Source organism: Balaenoptera acutorostrata, chromosome 3, assembly GCF_949987535.1.
Source record: "Balaenoptera acutorostrata chromosome 3, mBalAcu1.1, whole genome shotgun sequence".
NCBI classification, from domain to species: Eukaryota; Metazoa; Chordata; class Mammalia; order Artiodactyla; family Balaenopteridae; genus Balaenoptera; species Balaenoptera acutorostrata.
The window spans coordinates 19,871,562-19,894,035 of record NC_080066.1 but is presented as its reverse complement, the minus strand read 5'-3'; the positions used below and the strand labels follow the sequence as shown (position 1 = coordinate 19,894,035).

Here is a 22,474-nt window from a genome sequence, read left to right as displayed (position 1 = left end):
TAGACTAAGGGGCGAGATCTGGGTTGCTGTTTCCTGATGATGATTCAGTCGTCAGTGTGGACTGTTGCGCTCAGATGCTTTTTATGTAAAATATTTGCAATATGTTTGGGCACTTAAGCATATTTTAGGTGGTCAGAAAACTTGCTTATACGTGTTACTTGATTTTGCAGTTACTCTGGGTCAGTGAGGCAGGCCTGAACTTCTGCCCAGCCCTGCCGAGTTCCACAGGGTCTGGACAGAAGATTTTCTATCCTCTGCATCCCCTTGCATCTCTGTGGTGCAGCAAAGGGCTGAACAAAGGCTACTGGATGTGGCCATAGTGGGACTTGGTTGAGTAGAGACCCAGGTTCACTTTTCTCCATCCTCCTTTCCCACCGACAGGCCACAATGGTCCCAGGCATGCTCCTGCCATCTGTCTTTCCAGAAGGCAGGCTGGGGTGGAACATTAGGTGTTGATCTTCTAACTGTAAGGACACAACTGCCCAGAGCTGCTTCCCCAAGGGGGGACCATGTCCACTGAAAAGAGAAGTTTTAATTGCCAGGTGCCGCAGTGACGTGTCGGGGCCACCCTCAGACCCACCCTTCCCTCTGTGTTCTCCACCACGGTTGACGGCAGCCCCCGTGTCCATGCTGGGGACCTGGGAGGCATCCTGGCCTTCCCTCTCCACATCGCTGCTCACCTAATCTTCCCGGGTTTCCCTCTGAACTCTTTTGGAATCTGTTCCCCCGATCCAACTACCACCACCTGCGCCGTCCCATCCTTCCTTTGCTGGAGCACAGCTGCTAACTTGTCTTCCGCCTCAAAGCCACCTTCCTCACAGCTGCAAAGCCAGTCGCCTGCCTGTATGGCTTCCCTGTCTACACCTTTATCCATTTATCCATCAGTGGACACACAGATTGTTTTCATGTCTTGGCCATAGTGAATAATGCTACAGTGAACATGGGAGCATGCCTATCTCTTCAAGGCACTGATTTCATTTCCTTTGGGAATATATCCAGAAGAGGGATTCCTGGATCACATGGTAGTTCCATTTTTAATTTTTTGAGAAACCTCCGTGACATTTTCCATACTGGCTGCACCATTTTGCATTCCCACCAACGGTGCACAAGAGTTCCATTTTCTCCACATCCCAACACTTGTTAACTTCTATTTTTCTGATAATAGCCGTCCTAACAGGTGACATCTCATTGCCTACCAGCACTTCTGATACCAGCTCCTTCCCATCTTCTCTGTGTCTGTCTCTGGTACCAAAAGCCGTAAGGAAGGGCAGAACCTTAAGTCTGTAATTCAAAGGTCCAAGAAATATGCAAGAACATAGAAGGTTGAGGTGAATTATGACAATAAAGTTACATAAAAGGGGAAAAGAGGTAACAACTGATCATTATTTGCAAATCTTTTCAGCAGGCGTCCATTTTTGTAGGGGCGCATATACATGGCCGAGGGCAAACGAGGAGGAAGAACGTCCCTTAATGTAGCATAATTACCACAGTCAAGTCTCAGGACCTCTCAGCAGGAGCTCTTATGCTATCACAGCATTTCATTTTCCAAGAATAACTGTGCCCTGGTGAATCAGCCATGGTTGGCCATGGCCAATTTTCACATTCATTTATGTTAAAAGTGCTCTTCACGGAAAACCTTCTCCTTTATGAACCTTGTCTGCAAGACAAAAGTGGCATTTTAGATAACCCATTGCATTCTCTCTACAAACACAGGCCGGGTTGCCCCCAGCACCTGGCCCTGCACACTGGGTTCTTCTGGAACGTCTGTCAGCGACACAGAGCATTGCTTTTTTACCACCTCCTGAGAGGAGTGAGGTACAGGAGGGAGGAGTCGGGGTAGGTGGGAACTTCGACAGCTACCTGGGCTGGGCAGCGGTGGGCTATCCTTCATCCGTCATCCTTGTCTCTGTTTCAGAGCCCATCCAGGGGGCTCAACAGCCAACAATGAAACCTCTTTTTCAAGAGCATCTTTGTTCATCCAAACATTTACCCAGGATCTGCCATGGGTAGACCCTGGGCTGGGCACTGAAAATCCAAAGACAAAAGTAGGACATAAGACATGGTCCTGCCTTAAGGAGCTTGTGGACAGGTCAGGGCAGCGTGCAGTGTAGGAAGTGTCACCACGGAGCTCTGTCCGCTGCCGTGGGGACACAGAGCAGGGCACCGACCCCACCTGGCAGCAGGGGACTGGGTCTTACTAGTAACACGGCAGCTGGTCTCCAGGGGTGTGCCAGAGTCGATGGAAGGGGCCAGGGGAGGGCAGCCCAGGTAGAGTGCATACCTTTACCTTGGTCCAGAAAGAAAATGTGCCCAGTGGGCAGCGAACCAACCCCAAGCATCTTAGCTACTAGACCCAGAGTGTGGGAAATGAGGTTGGGGAAGTAGCGTCTAGTCACCAGGTTCTGTTTGCAGATGAAGGGGCTGGTGGGCAAATGAAATGGCCTGCAGAGAGAATTCAAAGTCAAGACTGAAACATAAGATTCAGTTCTCAAGCCTCCTTCCCTTTAGTGAACAAGCAAAACAGTTAAGAACACAGATCCGGAATCAGACAGGTAGGGCTGGCGTCCTGTTTCTCTGCCTTTATTTTTTTATTGTTTTAATATAAATTTATTTATTTTATTTATTTATTTTTGGCTGCGTTGGGTCTTCGTTGCTGCGCAAGGGTTTCTCTAGTTGCGACGAGCATGGGCTGCTCTTAGTTGCGGTGCGCGGGCTTCTCATTGCGGTGGCTTCTCTCGTTGTGGAGCACGGGCTCTAGGTGTGTGGGCTTCAGTAGTTGTGGCACTCAGGCTCAGTAGTTGTGGCTTGCAGGCTCTAGAGCGCAGGCTCAGTAGTTGTGGCGCACGGGCTTAGTTGGTCCGTGGCATGTGGGATCTTCCCACACCAGGGCTCGAACCCATGTCCCCTGCCTTGGCAGGCGGATTCTTAACCACTGTGCCACCAGGGAAGCCCGGTTTCTCTACCTTTAAAATGAGAATTGTATGAGGGACTGTATACACGGCTCTGGTGTGAGGGGACCACAAGGAATAGCACCAGGACCTTGAGATTTATAGCAGCTGAGCCGTAAGCACCCTTAGACCCTCGGTGACTGGGGGAGGGAGAAAGCAGTTACCACACCCAAGGGAGCCTGGCAGAGTCCCCTCCCTTGAGAGCAGCACTGGCCCTCAGCCCAGGGATGTAACCAGCCTGAGCGCTGGATGGGAAGGCTCAGGGCAACACTCACCCTGCCCTGACTTCCTCCTTCCTTCCTCATCTCCCCTGGGGCCCCCACTGGCCAACCCCCTACCAGATGCCAGAGAGTTCAACCCTCAGTCAACCCTCCGTACAGGTCAGCCTCCCGGGGACAGAGCAGAGCAGAGGGGGGCTCTGAAGGACACAGGGAAGGTGTTGGGGAAGCGCACCTTCGGGGGGAGTGAGGGGTTTTTTGTTTTTGTTTTTTTGTATTTTTTTATATTTTTTTAATTTTATTTTTTTTAATCCTTTTTTTTGGCCGCACCACGCGGCATGCGGGATCTAGTTCCCCGACCAGGGATTGAACCCGTGCCCCCTGCAATGGAAATGCAGAGTCCCAACCACTGGACCGCCAGGGAAGTGCCTGGGAGAGTGAGGTTTAAGTGAGATAATACAGCAAAGCACCTTGGTGGAGTTTTTGACCCGAAATAAGTGCTCAGTCGAAGCTACACTAGAGTTAGTAGTATGTTTGTGTAAGTGTGCCAAGGTAGATGAGATGGCAGACTAAGTAGCAAAGGGAAGACGGGAGGTGGGAGCATTCTCCCTAGATGGCCATCCTGAGACTGGGATGGACGTGATGGATGAGCCCATGAAGGCGAGTTGCCCATATTGGGTGTGACCATCTGTTGTTGGGTTGTCAGGTTTAGATGTTATTCTGAACCATGGGCTTTTAGGCCTAGAACAATTGGGAGTGGCTTTATCGTCTTTGAGAACCCACAGTGAGATCATCTGTAGATTATTTAAATGGTTTGATAATGTAAAATATGAACACAGAGATGAAATCTGCAAATGGGTGGATCCAGGACCACGGAAGTCAGCATTCTGTATATGGAGATAGAAACAACTCAAAGTCATTTCTCCTAATTGAACCCACCACACAAACCTGCTCACGAAATAGCCTGACCAGGGAACTCTGTGAATCTTCTAGATCTGAGGAAGATTTTACAACGTCTCCTTGCCCTTCTGTTCTGTTTCAGCCCTTATTTAAAATTTTTCTTTCTTAATTTTAACTTAGTCCCCAAACTCCATCCGTTTCCTTTCCTTCCATCCTCAGTACAGACACATAAACACAGTATTCTATACTCCCCCTCCCCCAAAAAAAGAGGAGCTAAAACCAGAAGAAATCAGGATTACTTTAAGAAAATTGGCACAAGAAGATTAAATCTTTCTTGGAATTTTCTTGAAGATTTTTTTTCCTTGAAAAGAAAGCCAAACTGTAAAGTAAAACACAGTCCGTTTTTAATAAACAAAAACCTCACATATCTAAAATTTCATTATTTTCCGAGATGAACTAACATTTCGCCCTGTCTGCTTTTCCTAATATGCACATTTCATTTAGCCCAAATCCTCATTATGGGAAACATTTCCATATCCATCTCTCAGCTCCAGGCTTTCCTGGGTAGTGAAATATGTGCTTCGTGGTTTCAGAAGCACTGGCTCTTACTTCGCCAAAGGCAGCAAATCTTTAAAAATGAAATTTTCCAGGCACTTAGCCCCTAAATCAACCTTGTAACGATAGATGATTCTGAATCTTATCAGCCCACAGAATGTCTCACAGCCTTTAAAAGTGTCATCGGCTGTTCCCCTGTGCAGCACGACCAGTGGTGCTGTGTAGAGCGGCAGGAGCGGCTGAAAATTTGTACTAAAAGCTGTGTTTCGAACCTTCATTAAATTTCTTACTTGCTGGCAGCCTAAATCCCTCGAAGGCCTGGAGTCTGTTGATTCCCATTCATTTGTTCTCATTAAACTGGTCTCTAGGCTGCAGCTGTGCTTTGAACAAAGTTGGGCTGCGTGGGAAGATTCAGGGCTCGTCTGCGGGCGGGACTTTCTCACCGTGGCTGCTGCCGCCCTGTAGGTTGTCTCGGGCCCGGAACCAAGTTCTGTGCCATCCAGCTTTGCGCTTGGCCTTCCAGAATCCAGCCTTGCCCTCTGCTCTGTCCGTCACTTATGGCCGCAGCCTCAATCTCACCCCTTCCCGATGTCCAGTCCCAACCAGAGGCTGCCCCTGCCTGCCCGCCATGGGCCTCAAGCGTGGACCAGCCAAACAAATGGGGGGAGGAAGCATAGACCCACAGCATCTTAAAGCCAGAAAGAATATTAGGAATTTTCTAGTCTGGCCTCTTTGTGTTTAGATGAGGACATTTTGGTCCAGAAAATGCATCATTGGCCTTTAATGGTAAAGGTCACCTCAGAGCCCGTAGCAGACCTGGGAGTGAGAACCCACAGTTTCATGGCACGAATTGTATTTGGGGTATTTAACAAAAATTCCTACTTCTATTATGACTGTCAGTACCTCTAGAACTAGAAGATTCTTGCACCAACATCCTAGTATCCGCTCTTTTTTTCTTTCTTAAATGTTTTTTGGCCGTGCCACGTGGCTTGCAGGATCTTCGTTCCCCAACCAGGGATCAAACCCAGACCCTCGGCAATGAAACCGCCAAATCCTAACCTCTGGACCACCAGGGAATTCCCATATGATCTTTTAAAAATCAACTTTGAGGGCTTCCCTGGTGGCGCAGTGGTTGAGAGTCTGCCTGCTAGTGCAGGGGACACGGGTTCGGGCCCTGGTCTGGGAAGATCCCACATGCCGCGGAGCGGCTGGGCCCGTGAGCCACAACTGCTGAGCCTGCGCGTCTGGAGCCTGTGCCCCGCAACGGGAGGGGCCGCGATAGTGAAAGGCCCGCGCACCGCGATGAAGAGCGGTCCCCACTTGCCGCAACTGGAGAAAACCCTCGCACGAACCGAGGACCCAACACAGCCAAAAATAAATAATAAATAAATAAATAAAGTAGCTATAAAAATCAACTTTGAAACAGTTCAGTGGAAAAAGGGTCATGGTATTAAAATTTATGTCAACTTCTGCTTATTGCATATTAATGGGCAAAACTGTAACCTTCCAAATACCTGAACTGGGCACGGTAGGGTGATACACTGCAGTTTGGGGCCACTTGTGGCAATTTGGTGACTCAAGTGTATAAAATTTCCCTTTCTTCCTCTGATGATTTATTAAATCAAATGAACCTGGAAAGGTCTTGAAATGTATACCAAACATATATGTTGTTTGTTTCACTAACCTATCATCTATTAGGGACCGTATCCCAGGCAGTAAGATCGATAACGTTTATACACAGAGGGCGGCCTGGTAGGTGCTCAGGGCGTGCAGGACTCTGGTGAATAACGAGCAAAGCGTTAAGATGTGTTTGCCCTCAGTCGCCACCAGGGTTAACCCTTTCAGCTACCTGTGAAGTCACAATGTTACTTCTGTGCCACGTGTGCCCCGAGACCGTGTGGGTCCTTTGCTGAGACTGTGTCTGCAGCGCACACGGTGCAGGCTTCCTCCACTCCAGTGAAGACAGCTCTTCCTCCCAGGCAGGATGTCAAGCCACCACGTGGTGTTGGGTCCTCAGCCGGTTCCGATCCTCACAAGAGATCCTCTTGTCTTCCAGGCTCTGCGGCTACCCTCCTTTCTATGACGAAAATGACTCCAAGCTCTTTGAGCAGATTCTCAAGGCGGAATATGAGTTCGACTCCCCCTACTGGGACGATATCTCCGACTCCGGTAGGTCTCTCGGCTCCTGTGGGCGGCTCCTGGGACCCTGACACCCAGCCCACCTGAGTCTCCAACAGTCCCCAGGGGCTCAGAACGGTCCTGAGGCTCCTGAGGAAGCTAGGCACTTAGACTTGACTTGAGAAGTGAGGAGAGGCTTGGGACACATGTGGGACATGCGCCCCGAGCCAGGCTGAGGGGTGGGGACTCACTCCTCCACCACTCCTGGCCATACCCGATCTGGGTGCTCTGGAGTGAGACAGTGTTAGCTCGAGTTTATTGAGCTTACTTACTGTGTGCTGTGCACTCTAAACTCGGCACATGTGCTAGTTCACCCAGTCCTCAGGACAGCCTATCAGGTGGGGATTACTATTAGCCCCATTTGACAGATGAGGAAACTGAGGCCCCAGAAGGTGAAATAACAGCTAGTAAGTGGCAGAGCTGGGGTTTGAACCCACGCCCTCACTCCAGAGCCCGAGTCTCAGCTACTGTGCCACACAGTACATTCCCAGGGAAGTTCACCATTTCCTCCTCAGGAATAAAAATCAAACCCAAGGCCCACGTAAGCGGATGGAATGTCTCCAGCCTCAGTTTCCTCCCTGACAAGATGAGGATGGTAATAATACCACTCCCACCCTGGTGGGTGGTGTAAGGATCACATGAAATAATGAATGAGCTATTCAAATATCACATTTTATTATTTGTGTTATTTCCTCCTAACTGGAAATGCCCTGCTTTCTTCCTCAATCTTCCAAAACCTGGGACCGGACTATAGTTCTCCAAGGCTTGCAGGAAAGAGCCACATGGGGAGTAGTTTACTTCTGAGTCAGGAAGGGCCCCAGCCGTCCCCCAGAAGTCCAGCCCTGTGGGCAGTGAGCTGCCAGACGCCACAAGGTGACAGATTTCCCACCTGGCACGTGTCATCTTCTGGTTCTGGGTCCCAACCTCTCATGTTCTCAGTGTCCTGCTCTGGGTCATACCTGGTCCTGGGCCTCCAAGCGGTTTTGCTTCCCCACCAGGGCACATCTCCTGCACCGTAATTTCCTGCTCGCTGTTTGTAATCATCCGTGGGGGCTGCGGAGGGGGCTTCTGGAGGGCTGTGCATCCACAGTGGGTGCTCGGGCGACTTTGTTGAATCGGTGAGCTCTTAACGTGAGGACGTCAACAAAACAGCTCCCTAAGGCAGCAGTGAGCTGAGTGAGAGGCACCTGGCGGCAAAGATATTTCACCTTTTCCCTGAAACAGAGGCGCCACTAGCTGCCGGCAGGAAGGGACTTCGAGCTGGGAAGGCAGGGTCCCAGGCCTGGCTGGGCTGCCTCCTCATTCACTGGGTCACCGCTCAGAAACCCAAACCTTGGCTTCCCTTTTCCCCAGATGCTGGTACCACCTGCCTTGATGTCCCAGGTCCCAAGTGTCCATGGAAGGCTGGTCTCTTGTTTCCATGGTACCCTTGATACCCACAGAGGCACCCTGGTATCATATTGTCATATCTCAAGCCACATACTGACTCCCCCTCTTGTGCCTTCCTTTTGAACAGCAAAAGACTTCATTCGGAACCTGATGGAGAAAGATCCAAATAAAAGATACACATGCGAGCAGGCAGCTCGGCACCCGTGGTAAGAAGAATCACCCACTAGAGAGACCGGTCAGCTGGGGCTTCGTTGTGAAAGCCACGGGTGAAGCTTGCATCCCATCTGGCCAGTGGCTTTCATCCTTTCCCCAAACCAACACTCGAGGACACAGTCTTCTGAAGGCACTAATGACAGATGCACAAAAGATAGCTGTAGCTTTTTCACTTCATGTGAAGTATTTTAGGATCATTTTTAGTGAAGGTAATTCCCAAAGGAGGAATTAAGAGTGGAGTTTTATTCCTTGAACTTATTACTCAGTCCGTAAATGAATTGAGGTCACATGTTCTTTTCCTTTTAAGATGCTTTTCAAGTTAGTGTTTCTTCACCTCCAGAGGGATGAACTGATAGTTTACGACATCGTGGACTACATTTCCTGCGGTGCCCTGAGGCCACCTTGTTTTTGTGCCACTTACTAGGGTTGAACCCAGTGACTCTGGGTTTATACTTCTCTGAGCCTGAATTTTCTCATCTTTAAAGTGAGAATAACAATACCTAGTTTACAGTATTGAGGTAAGCAGTGACTGAGATCGTGGACACACAGAAAGGGTTTAGTGCATCTGGCACGTAGCAATTGCGTGATTAAGCTCTTCTTATTAAAGCACCGTGAGCCTCCTTTTTGAAACAAAGGCGGGGAGTAGTAAAATAGCTGATACAATGCGCAGACCCTTGACTTCAGGAGAAATCCCCCCCAACCAGTCGTCTAGAACACTGTTCCCTGTTTATTCTATTGTCTCCTGCAGCATTTTCTCCCGATGCTCATATGCTGATTAACCTTCCAAAGGGGACCTGCCCAAGGTCCTTTCCTGACGAGTTTCACAGTATTTTAATGTATAATAACAGCCATCATTTATCATATATGATGTCCCAGGCCCTGTGCTAATCATATTAAAATATCACCGCATTTTTTCCTTTATGATAATCCTGAAAGGTAGATTTTTGTCTCCATTTCTGAGGTAAGGAAATATATGTAGAAAGATAAAGAAACTTAGCCAACAGGACACAACTAGCTAACAGCAAAGCCAGAAATGTTTCCAGGCAGAGCTGTCAGATTCCAAAAGATGCTCTTTACCCCAAACTGACAGGAGAAGGAAAGGGGAAGGAAGGAATTTTCTGAAAAGGAGGCAGTTTTGATTGTGTGTCAGCCTGATATATTTATTTATTTATTTATTTTTGGCTGTGTTGGGTCTTCGTTTCTGTGCGAGGGCTTTCTCTTGTTGTGGCAAGCGGGGTTCACTCTTCGTGGTGGTGTGCGGACCTCTCACTGTCGCGTCCTCTCTTGTTGCGGAGCACAGGCTCCAGACGCACAGGCTCAGTAGTTGTGGCTCATGGGCTTAGTTGCTCCGCGGCATGTGGGATCTTCCCAGACCAGGGCTTGAACCCATGTCCCCTGCATTGGCAGGCAGATTCTCAACCACTGTGCCACCAGGGAAGCCCAGCCTGATATTTTTTTAATAAGTCACTTTGGATGATAGGTCAAAGTATGTGACAGTGAAGATATGAAAGTTTTTCTTATTTTATAAACAGTTGGCTTTTATAGCTGTATGAGACTTTTTCCCCAGTTTTACAGAGAGATAGTTGGCATGCAGCACTGTATAAGTTTAAGGTGTTAGAGCATAATAATTCGGCATCCATATATGTTGCAAAATGACTACCACAATAAGTTTACTTAATATCCATCGCCTAATATATTAGTTACAAAAATTTTTTTTCCTTGTGGTGAGAACTTTCAGGATTTACTCTCAGCAACTTTCAAATATGCCATAAAGCAGTGTTAACCGTTGTCACCCGGTTGTACATTACAACCCCAGTACTTATTTATCTTTCATGTAGGAGGCTTTTGAGGTTATCTTAGAGAGGAGGAAAATGACCTGAAAAGAAGGGAAGTGATTTGCTTCCTAGAACTTGTTCACTGGTCCAGCCTCACTCTGTGGAAGGCCAGTTACAACCTCAGCTCTCCTTCACCAGACATTTTTGAAAAAAAACAAAGAAGAGAAAGGTCAGTTTCACTGTGAGGGGCCCGGCAGAGGGGCACGGTGGGCTCAGAATCAAGCAGCACTTCACGGAGATGCCAGCCTCGCGCTGTGAGAAGGCTGTCCCCAGGCCGTCCAGGGTGGGGCGGGGACCCCAGGCTGGGCCAGCCAGGGGGGCTTCAACTGTGCACCCTCCTCAGCGTTCATGGAGACCCCTCCCCTCCCCGGACTCCAGCCAGCCAAGCTGCGGTGACCACAGGAACTGGGATGGATCCCAGGGGTTTGGGGTGCACTCCAGGCATCACCAAGCCTGTTTTAAGCAAGTGACTAGAAAAGCGTACAGTCAGAGCCGTGCAGGTAGAACAGACCGTGTACAAAACACAAAAACACCGAAAGGCGAGGAGAAGAGTTTAATGATCTGCGTGTGGAGAAAAAGAGCCAGACAGGCCTGATGGAGCGTAATTGATATAAACGCCATGTCCTGTGTTAGTTTAGAGGCAAAAACTGGGAAGCGAGAGAGAGTCGGAGACCCAGATGAAATGGGGGTGCCTGTAGCTTTACGTGTGTGTGTGCGGACTCATAAGGGAAGTCTTCTGTCTCAGGGGCGTTGTTCAGTTCCTAGGACAGTCAAGGTGACATCCAAGGTCCCTCCCAATGCTAAGATGCCACGCCTCCGGTTTTGCGGGTGAGTGACGCTGAAGCTGGGTGTGCTGAGCGTCCCACGTGGTCCCTGTGAACTTCCTGGCTGTCGCGAGCAGCAGCGTGATGGCGGTGCCTATTTTTTTTTTTTTAAGTTTTTTTCTCTCTTTCTGTCTTTTTTTCTTAACATCTTTATTGGAGTATAATTGCTTTACATTGTTGTGTTAGTTGCCGCTGTAGAACAAAGTGAATCAGCTCTACGCATACGTATATCCCCACGCAGTGCCTGTTTGAGGAAGGTCGTGAGCTGTCATGAGCCGAGGTGGCTTTACCTCCAAGAAGAGTGTTTAACAGGGGCCTTTGGGCCACCGTCTGCCCTGCTTGGTTCTTACCCAGCGGCAGCGCGCCCTGGCACTGTGGGAAGTGAGCACGGGACATTCCTAGAATAACTGAAAATTTGCGTTTTCCTCCCCTCTCAGCCTTGCTCACCCACAGGGAAGGGAGTCTCCCTGACACCCCGACACCCGGCCTGTTTGGTTTGGAGCGGGCTCTGCCCCTCGTCGGTGCTCAGCCCAAGAATTCCATCCTTCCTACCACTTCTGCCCCCTGGTTTCCAAGAAGGAGCCGACCACCACGAGGTGGAACTGGCCTTCTTTTCTGAGGATGCAGCTGTTACAAGCAGGAGGAAACACTCGCGTGAGGCCTCCAGGAGAAGAGGCTTAATAACGACACCTCCCCAGCCTCCTTGTCCCTTGGGTTTCGGGTGGATCTGCTCATTCACATATTTCTCTTCACTGATGTGCGTCTGGGAAAAGCAGGCAATTGACAGTTGTTGGTAATGGAAACCTGACCGGCCTTGGTTCGTTTCTGAGTATCCTCTGAGCTGTGTATTTTCAGCCCTGCTGGGAAAACTAGAGGAGTCTATTTAGGGGGGGTCTTGCTCTGAGCTGGGAATAGCAGACTGTACGGTATTCTAAACTTAGGCCCAGCCTGGCACAGACTTACCTTCCAGAGTCCACCAGCCATGTTTTTGGTTCCTAAAAGGAAAGGCTGGTGGTGGGAACATATTTTTTATCCAGGGCTGGTTTCCTATCTGAATAAGCCGTAAGCTTATTCCTCTCATGTCCTAAATCGGTTGAAAACGGCAGTCTGTGCCCAGGCTGGTCTGTGTCCAGGGCCCTCGGAGTCTGGGACCTGACGGGCTCTGCCAGCCACCTGCCAGCCAGAAAGTATGGTCAGTGTCCCCGGCATCTGTCTGCCCCTTAACATTTCCGAGATCCAAGAAATTACTTCTGCGGTGTCAGGCATCAGCTCAGAATTGAATAGTTTGGTGCTAAAGGAAAGGGAAGATGGATGGATTCAAGCCCAGAAAAGACTGAGCAAAATGCAACTTCCTGTGAGATTGGGGGAGGCCAAGCGGTCAAATGTAGAGCGAGGGTGGTGTTGAGGTTGAGAAGGGATGTGAGGGAGAAGAATGGGCTGGAGGGACCCCAAGCTCATCAATGAGACTGGCGACTGTAAGCCCAGAGAGAAGAGGGAGGTGTAAGAACGGATGGGGGGAGGGGTGGGGGGGGAGAGAGAAGAGGTGTGATAAAGCAGAGGGAGGAAGAAATAGGATGAGGGGGGACTCTGAGGACAGGAGGTCAAAACTAAACCTCTCTTCCTCCCTGCTAATAGAAGGCTAAGGTCAAGCAAGAACTAGAGAAAAGATTGCCCAGTGTTGTAAAGGACCCAGTGGAAGGTAGCGACGACATGGTCCTTGCGGTTCTGAGAACTTTTCTAGGAAATGCAGGAGTAGGTGTGCCAAGCAGGGCCGAGCTGAGGCTGGGAACCCTGGCACTGAGCACAGAGAAGGTGAGGGGCCCCGGGGGGAGGGAGGGGGTGTAGAACGTGGCAGAGCTTAGGTCAGCCGGGATGGAGCCAGAAGGGAGCAGTGGGCCCCGGGTGTGAGCAGGTCCATGGACCAGAGATCCTGGGGATGCCAGAGAGGGGCTGGGGGGAGGAAGCCGGGAGGGAGACCCTGGGTAGGGGTCTGGTGCTCAGACCAGGTGGGGGACACGCTTGAGACCTCAGAGGTGAGACACGGCAGGTGGGAAGCTGGGGGAGGGGGAGAAGGAGGGGAGCTGAATTCAGGTTGTGTTGTCCTTGTGGGCTCTGATGTTGCAGGAATGGGGGTGAAAAGGGGAAGAAGGGGGAGCCGGGCAGAGTGGCCCACCATGAAGGTGCTGACCCATCCTGGAGGGGGCGCAGGGTACGGAGGTGGGACCGGGCTTGGAGTGCAGTGGTGGTGGGTCATGGACATTCAGACAAGAGCTGTGGGGTGAAATAAGCAGCCTGGAGGGGCAGTGAGACGCCATTCTCTCAGCAAACCTGTGGGAGGAGACAGGACATGGCTTCCCCAGGAAAGCAGCTTGGGACCCAGTGTCAGATGCTCCCCCCACCCCCACCAAGAAACCCTCTTGAAGAAGCGTCGTTGCCTCCGTTTCAGGATCGCTGGTGACACAGCCCTCAGCAAAAACATCCACGAGTCGGTCAGCGCCCAGATCCGGAAGAACTTCGCCAAAAGCAAGTGGAGAGTAAGTCCTGTGTTGCCTACATTCCCACTGAACTTAACCACTCAAACGAAACTGGCCCTACAGTTCAAGCGTTTTTTATTTCTAAGTGTTACTGTCCCCCAAGTTTGATGAGAATCCCCAGAACCTCACCCAAATGTGTGCTAATTTTAACCGATAAGGATTAAGACTTGACGAGAGCATCGTGGTGTGAGAGGGATAAAGTGTATGATTTAATTAATATCTCCCCTCTGTGATCCAAAAATAGCAATATTGCCAGCTTTTCTTCATTTGCTATTTCTTAAGAACATAATCCCTGTTGTATTCCTTCACTTTGCTGGAACTTTGAAGGGTTGACTATTATTAAAGTGACATAAAAAGGGGGGAAAAAACCCCAGGAAATCTCAGTTGAACTCATCAATACATTCTGGTAAAAATGTGATGGATTTAAACCATTACCCTATGTTCTCATAGCATGGGTAATTAAGAGCTGGCTGTTTTTGCACGAGAGCCAACAACTAGAGACTACACAGACAGTAGTTCCACTGGCCTACTTTCTTCACAGGAAATGCTATTATTTAGGACAAAACACCAATAATCAGACAATTAAAACTCTTAAAATATATTTTAAGGTACTCTATTATTATAATACACCTTTTGTTCTAGCAGTCATTCTCTTAAATTATGGAGAGAATTGGCTTACGTTTACTCTATATACTACGGTATTAATGACAGAAGAAAAATACTCTTTTCACCTCCAAAATATATTTTCTTGGGGGGGAGAGGGTCAAATGATGAATGTACTTTTGGAAGAAGAGGCAACATCAGTTTCCTTTCTAGTGGATCATGAGACCGTTTTCAGAAGTTTGAACTGCTTAGGGTAACAGGATAAATGATAGGAGATAGTCTCGGTCTTTTCTAATTAGCTGGAATATTTTGTCTGCTTTTCCCCTTTCTTAAATTTCAGCAAGCGTTTAATGCCACAGCTGTTGTGAGACATATGAGAAAACTACATCTTGGCAGCAGCCTGGACAGTTCAAATGCAAGTGTTTCGAGCAGCCTCAGTCTGGCCAGCCAAAAAGATTGTGCGTATGTAGCAAAACCAGAACTTTCCAACTGGCGTTTGAGACAAATCTAGTGGGGAGGGGGGGGGAACTCTTGTTTGCTGAGTAGCTACTGTCTGTCGGTGTCTGTTAATACTTGATCTTATTTAATACTCCCAACAATCCTATTCACTATTTTTAAAATATTTTTTCAAATTTAGTTATTTCATATTTCTACAACCGTAGCTACTGTTGTTTCCATTTATAAGAAATCTGAGGCTCAAGTCCCACACAGCCACGTGTGTGTGGACAAAAGCCCGACACTTTCTGATCCATCTCCTTATGTTCTGATTTGCTTCTCATTGGGCCTTACCCTTAGGGACTGAGGAAGGGATGGCAGAGACTCATATGACGGTCTGATCTCATTGACTTTTAAAATGTATTTTCTTTTTTTTTTTTTCTGATAATCATTTGAGCTAATTTATACGAAGTGCGTTGGCTTTGGGATCAAAGTAATAGTACTAATGTTTCGTTGTCCTTCATCTGTGCATGGGATAGTACGTCACGGAGGACACACTCACACCCTCCTTATTTTTCTCTCCCGCTCTCCGCTCTGTATATTTCTCTTAATCTCATGCTAGGCCTTCCCACGGGCTCCTCTGCACTGCAGAGCAGTTGCCTTGATCGTCCCTGTAGGCCTTCATTTCCGTAACCATTGAGACCCTTCAGTTTGGTCTCACTCTCAGCATCACGCTCCTACCTGTTTGCCTCAAAAAAGGTTCCCTTCCTCTTTAAATAGCCCTCCCACCTCATTCCGGAATGTCCAGCCCTTAAATTTTCCCGGGAAATCTCCATGAGCGTCCCCTGACACAACTGCACGCTGCTTTAGACCCACATTTACATCTCAGGGCAAATCCTTTCCACCCTCTGGTCAGAGGAAACCCCACAATCTATCGTTTACTTGAAGATTCAGACAGTGGCTCTGACAGCAAAGCCGTCTTAGTGCTTTACTTTATGGCTATCCCTATGTTCGAGCCCACAGAGTTCACAGTGACGGAGGTGAGGGGTGTACTGCGGCAGCTAGGAAGATCATCCCCATGTGAGAGCATTCTGATGCCAACACATTTGCTTGGGGAGCATTGGAGGTGCAGCCCGTGAGGAATTTTTCTAGGCCAGGGGGCTGCCGGGTTCACACAGGACTCAATCAGCAGCCCCGTTTCAATGTGCCCTATGTCACAAACGCTTTTTAGCCAAGAGTCCAGACCACACACCACGCTGGGGTCAGAAGGGGGTATCACATTCTTTATTCACTCTTAAAATCCCTGCTTCTCAGTGCCCTTGTAAGAAATAAACAGTTCTTATAAGGACGGTATATATTCAATACCTAGCCCAATGCCTAGTATGTAGTTAAGTGTTCAATAAATGGAACCTATCATACTATGGTGGCTAAACCATGTTGTATCCAAGTACAAAGCAGTTGTCATTATTATAATGAAACAAGGAGGGAAGACCTGGGTCTAAGAAGAATTTGGATACATTGCAAATGTTTTCCTGTGGGTAGGGAAAAATTTGGAGTCAAGTGCATAAAAGTTTGTCCCCCGCCACAAACCCTTGCAGCGGGAAGAGGGAGTGAGTAGATCCTTCTGACGCTTTGCACTTCTTGTGTCCGCTGTCCCCCTGCAGGTCTGGCACCCTCCACGCTCTGTAGTTTCATGTCCTCTTCATCAGGGGTCTCAGGAGTGGGAGCGGATCGGAGACCGAGGCCCACCACTGTGACGACAGTGCACTCTGGAAGCAAGTGACCGGCCCTACAGGTGGGGCCCAGGGGGTGAGGCCAGGGAAGGGGGCCCCCAGGGGCCCCCAGCGCCACCAGCCACTCCAGAGCGATCCCACCCTGCACGGTGCGCCTCCCTGCACAGGACTGGAAGACAGAAGTTTTTTACGGCCATATTTTATACTGCAATTCTGAAGTGTTCATTTCTCACAAACTGTACTGACTCAAGGGAGCTGATTTAATAGGATCTGGTGCTGTACATACGAATCTCGCAAAGCTCTAACAGAACGGACTTTCTTAGTTCCTCTCCCTAAGCCCTGTCGTTTCCGATCTTCTCAGTAGAGGTAACCGTCTATGTTGTATTTTTTCATTCATAACAAAAAAAAGGTTTCAACTGGATTATTTAAGTATCGGTAAATATTGTGCATTAGGGTTTTTTTTTTTCCTTTGAAGAAATATGTCCTTTTGAGCTATACTTCTTACTTCCGTGCCCTGTACCTTTTGCTTGTCAGTAGTAGAATTTTATGTTAACCTTTAAGAGATTTTTTTTTCTTCCGAAGGGAATTTAAAAGTACTTTTTAAAATTCTAATAAGAGGATCGATCAAGAATCTGTCTCCGAGGTGAAGAGTGCACTTTACTTCAGTTCCTTCTCCTTCTCTCCCCTTCTTCCTCGGAGGGGCAGTTTTCTGAGAAGACAACTCAGCCCTTCTGCAGCTTGTCTTCTCCCCGGGGGTGCGGGCACCGTGGGAGGGAACCTGCAGAAAACCTTGCCTGGCAGCTCCTCCAGCAAAGCCCTCTCCAGCTGGAGACCCTGGGGCCTCTTGCCGTCAGCGGTCAGAAATGAAGACGCCTGCTCTCCCAAGACGAAAGGCTAGACTTGCTGTGAAGGAGATGACCCCCGCTCCCCCAGCAAAGATTTAAGAGCCTCGCTGTCCAAAGGAACACGATGCCATTTTGTTTGGAGTGAATTTCCCACACAGCTCTCGTTTCTCACGAGGGGAGTGACGGCATGGAAGCCCTGCTCTCAGCTATGCAGTTTTAAAATTAATCTCTCTGTTTTTTAAAAATGCATTTCTAATCTTACAACTGAAAATGGCCTCCAGCTTACACCAGTTGTTTCTGCAAATGTTTACGCTGTTCTTAGAGGCTGGTCCAGAAGGGAGGAGAGGGAAATGGCCTTGGAAAAGACTCCATTTATCTGGGGTGGTTAAAGAGAGGTGACCTTCCCAGCAAGCAGGACAGTGGCCACTGCAGTGATGGCCAGAGACCACCCCGGCCAGGCCCAGCCAGCGCTGAAAGCCATCCTTCTGACCAAGGGAATCCCCAAACCAAAGACCTGTGATGGTGGGGTCACCAAAGGTCCCAGTTTGCCCAGGACTGAAGGATTTCCTGGGATGTAGGACTTTCAAACCAGCAACGTCTGGGGACCACTGGGCCACATTGTTCACCCATGTGGTGGATCGGTGTGCAGGATAGAGCGAGCACAGCATGAAACCCAGGGAAAAGCGCTTCTCCAGGAGGCGTCAAGGATGCTGTCTTGAAGAGGCGAGCAGGTGGGTCCAAATGCCCACTTTGCAGAAGCCCCCCCTCGGCCCTTGTGCCCATGTGATACCTTGAGTCTGCATCGCACAGTCAGCCTCGAGCCCACAGTGGGTCCCTGTTCATCTGCCTGATGGTCCAGTGACTTTCCCGGCTGTTGTCCTCATGCCCTTCTCCCACAGTTGACCAGACACAGTGGATCCTGTAGGCCATGCCATCTTTGTCACTTCTGCACCTTGGCCTAGGTCCAGGCCGAATGTTCAGTGATGCCCTGCATCACACACACAGTGTTATGAGGCTCAGCACTCCATTCTGCTTCCTTTAGGAGGGCAGTGCAGGTGAGCAGGAGAGCAGCCAGAAAGACAGACATCTGGTCTACCCCGTGTCCACTGTGTCGTAGGCACTTGGCCCCTTGACAGGATTCCCGCTTGGCGTCTGCCACATCAGCATCCAGAGTGAAAATCAAGCTATTACTCTTCAAAATTTGTAAAAAGCCTGGAAATAAAACGACAGTAGACCCGGTTAAGAAGCAAGTGGTGCGTGAGTTGGAGGACAGTAGCAAGAATATTATAAACAATAGCAGAAAACTGAGGCATCTCTCCCAGGGGTTTATTTGAATGTTGCTTACCAACAAGTGTAATGGAAGATTCAAGTTTCGACAGTATAAGAAAACAAGGAATTAGGGAATTCCCTGGCAGTCCAGTGGTAAAGACTCTGTGCTTCCAGTGCAGGGGGCATGGGTTCGATCCCTGGTCGGGGAACTAAGATCCCACGTGCCTCGTGGCGTGGCCAAAAAAAACAAAAACGAAAAACAAAAAGAAAACAAGGAACTAGATGTTATGGGGGCGGGGTGATAATTTGCCTGACTTTGATACTTAGAACGTGTGCCTGAATAGTTATCAGCTCCTTGTACTGTGTGCTATATGCAGTCATTTGCACTTGGAAAGCAACATCTGAAGCCAAATTTATTGATGATAAATTATTTTCTGGAGCTGATGTGTGGGGTGCATGTTCTGTGCAATTAGTTTGAAAGTATGTCTTACCTGGAAAGTGCAGAAGAGCTGAGAGATGGGCCGGACTCCCTCTTTGCAGTTGGGGATCTGCTCTTGGCCATGGTTGGCCTGTAACACGTCAGGAGATGGTGACTGTTTCAGCCCAAAAGTAGACTCTGTTGAACTTGACATCAAGTGAGTCTCTACTGTCTGGATGTGTGTATTCCCATTGTTTTAGGAGGAGGAGAAAATACTGATAACTCCCATGTAGAACTTCTGCTCTGTTGCGAGAGCCTTAGTGGTAAAAGAATGGAGGTTCTCTTTCAACTGTATTTAATATTATTTACACTTTATGACAACATGGGAAGAGAGCTCAGAATGTGCCTTTTGGTAACGCCTGCCAAGTGGAGTGGCAAAGTCCTAGGACCCTCACTGATGTCAAATTCCACCGACGAAGCTGAGCATTTCATACGGGCCCCTAGCTTACACACCCCCTGGAGGCCAGTGTGTGCAGCTGAGGCTAATGGTGGACCATGGACCTCATCACAGTCTGCCTTCCAACCACCCCGCCGCCCAGTTTGGTCTCTTCACCTCCTCAGAGCAAGTGGACTGTTTTTGTCATTTGAAAGAGTGTCCTCAAATGGTCTTGCCCTCAGCTGCCTGTCTGTCCGCCTTCGCTTCCCTGATCTTCATCTCATCCGTGAGGCCATCAGGGAGACTAGCATTTGTCTGAAACAGAGAGCGTGCACCCGCATGTGGCCCCAACAGACCTTTGAGAAGGTCCCAGCTCTCCAGCCAGCTCTTAGCATAGCATCCAGGGAACTGGGCAGTCAGGCTTGGGGTTAACCAGGCAAGCCTCTGGCACTTAGGGAGCATGAGCTGGTGAAGAAAGGCATTTGGCATTTGACCCCCAGACTCAGTTTACCTGCCCATCACTAACCTCATCCTGTTCATTTGTCTCCCTTGGTGTCCAGCAGATCCTGGGTGAATTGTGACTGGGAGAGGGGGACCTCCCCCCTTTAGAACGAAGGCCAAAAACACCAGGGACAGAGGGAGGGAACCCAAGGGAGGGACCCCTCCTGAAAAGGGGGATTGACCCTCTCTCTGGAGGAGTGACAGCTTAATCTGATGAACGCCCTGGGGTTTGACATTTTGTGAGCAATTTTAAACAGAAAGAAAAGACCGTATCCCAGTGGAGATAACTCCGTATTTTAAGGCTTTGGCCACCGTGGCCCCCTGGCCCACCCAGAGCCTGGGCTGGTGTTGATTCTTCACCCTGGGGAAGCCACCCTGGAACCATCGCTCCAGGGCTGAGGGCAGGAGAAGGAGGGTATGGCCTCTGTGCTTTGCCTGCAACACTCATGACTTCTCGACTTCATATGATTTCCACAAGCTCACTGCTGGGTTTCCTCTGGATGTGAGAAGGAACAGCAGGGTGCAGCAAAGGGCAGCTCCTCCCATTTCCATAAACAGAAATAAGATGTACTCTTTCCCAGGGTTGCACAGTCACTTCTGGCAAAAGGAATGAAAGTCCTCCGATTCAACCGATGCACGAAACCTTTGCATGTTCTTCTGAAACAATACTGCGTCCCGTTCTGTCCACTCACACTCTGCAGAGTTGGCCTTTTTTTCCTTAAACACATTCCAGACCAAACACTGTTCAGTTTGTTTAAAGAAAAATGTATATACCTGTATGTAACCCACCACTCTTTGCGGGGGGCAGGGGGCTGGTCGTAGGTTGGGGCTTCAGGTGTACCTGACATTGGCCAAAGAGTGTTCCAATCCTTTGGTTTTCAGAACTGAAAATGTTGCGATAGGAAAGGTGAATTGGGCAGGTTTCTAAAAGGGGGACTTAATTCACAGAGATGCCAAGAAAACTAGTCTGCAGATGAGATAGCTTGGAAACCTCTACACTGGACAGCAGGCAGGGAGGAGAAAGAGGAAGATAGAGGCCCAAGCCCCCTTCAGCCCCAGCCTCCGTTGTGGTCCCAGTGCATCGTGATCTGCAGCCTGGGCGTGGGCACAGGAGCCCAGCCCCACTGTGAAGTGGGCCCTGCATGCTGGCCACGGCCTGGCCCGCCTCCTGCTCTGCGCCAAATCAGACAGCAAGGAACATCGGCCCTTCCCGCCTTCCCTGCCACCTGCAGCAGGAGCAGCTGGGCTTGTGGCTCTGGGGGCCTCTGCTTCTGCAAATCCAAAGGCTGTGCATTTGGCAGCCAACCCCACAGCATGTGGCTGCCAGGTCTGGTTTCGTGGACAAAGTGTGGAATGGCTTCTCGGTGTCTGAATCTCTCTACACCAAAGGGACTAACTATTGCATTTCCCCCTTTGTACCAATGCCGCTTCTGCATTCGCCACATCCATTTTTAATCTTTTGGTCTCCAGAAAACTTCTCATACGATGATTATGTCTTCTGATGATTTACCAACTTATTTTACTTCAAGGTGATTTTATTTTCTTATCGACAGGAAAAAAGAAAATGAAAGGAGTGTTTGAGGCTTCAGTCATAGGGATAAGATATGACCAGGGACTCAAAAGCCCCAAACACTAGATAAATTACTTCTCAAAGGAAAACCTTAATCTGGACAGACTGAGGTTCCTGGGCCCTCATGGTAGCCTTGCACTTGAGGGAGGAGGAGCGCTGGGGCAGGACTGGCAGCAGTTTGGACATTTTACAAAAACAAAACCATTTTGACAGCGACAAAAATGCTGCAACCTTGCAGCAGCATCTTTGTTTTGCAAGACAGGCGGCATGTTTCAGAGGACATTTCTCTCAGCCCCACGATCAGGTTGGAAGACATGAAAGGTACATTCTGTCCAGCATAAAATTTGGAACAATTTCTAAATTGGCTCTGGTTGCCACACATAATGTCATAGTCCTTCTTGCAGCTCTCCCAACAGTGAGCACGTTTTAAACCAGAAGCTTATGACGTCAAACCCAGGAATGTCCCTGTGTCTATTACTACCAGGCTTGCAATTGGTTCGATTTTTCCATAAAACCATGCTTGTCCAAAAGAAGGGAAACTGTGCATTTATTCCATGCATGTAATAAACTCTGCAAGAAATTTACCCCACATAGGTTTGCGGCACTGCAAAATTGTTAACGGGCCTGTGTAGCAAATGATTCTCTGCCTTGACAATCATGTACACATATCAAGATTTCTATCATAATGACAACGAGATTGATGACTTCTTGTTTTCCTCCAATAAAGAATTAATCACCTTCAGATGTACGTGGTTTGTTTCCTCCATAAGAAGGAGGACTGGGGTGTTTCAACAGCTCTCTCTTTCCTCCTCTCTCTGAAGTTTGGATTTGAAGGAAGGAGTTTGAATTGAGCCCCTGGAAACTCATAAAGTCCCCTAAATACTTTGTCACCAGCCCGATGGGCAGGGATGCCAGGGATTGGGGGCAGGGCGTGCACATCGTGGCAGTGAGGTTTGTGGTGGGCGCTCAGGCTCCCCCCCTTTTCCTTGCCACTGCAGAAGGTGGCTAGAGGCAGGCCCAGAAACCCAGATCATGTTAACTAGATAGTCTTGAGTTGTTTGGAGGAAAAG

The 22,474-nt window shown here is 49.0% G+C and overlaps 1 protein-coding gene across 4 annotated transcripts in view; it reads left to right on the top strand.

Moving 5' to 3' along the window:
- Positions 1-22,146, top strand: part of CAMK1D (calcium/calmodulin dependent protein kinase ID) — a 416,310-nt gene extending 394,164 nt beyond the window's left edge. For 3 of the 4 annotated variants that reach the window (XM_007167402.2, XM_007167403.2, XM_057543257.1), the window contains 5 exons: positions 6,678-6,790; positions 8,316-8,394; positions 13,507-13,594; positions 14,538-14,655; positions 16,297-22,146. In XM_007167402.2, the coding sequence (XP_007167464.1) occupies positions 6,678-6,790; positions 8,316-8,394; positions 13,507-13,594; positions 14,538-14,655; positions 16,297-16,415 (517 nt within the window). In that variant the 3' untranslated portion in view covers positions 16,416-22,146. Of the gene's footprint in view, positions 1-6,677; positions 6,791-8,315; positions 8,395-13,506; positions 13,595-14,537; positions 14,660-16,296 lie in introns of all 4 variants that reach the window. The other variant, XM_007167404.3, reaches the window with a different exon arrangement.
- The last annotated feature ends 328 nt before the right edge of the window (positions 22,147-22,474 follow it).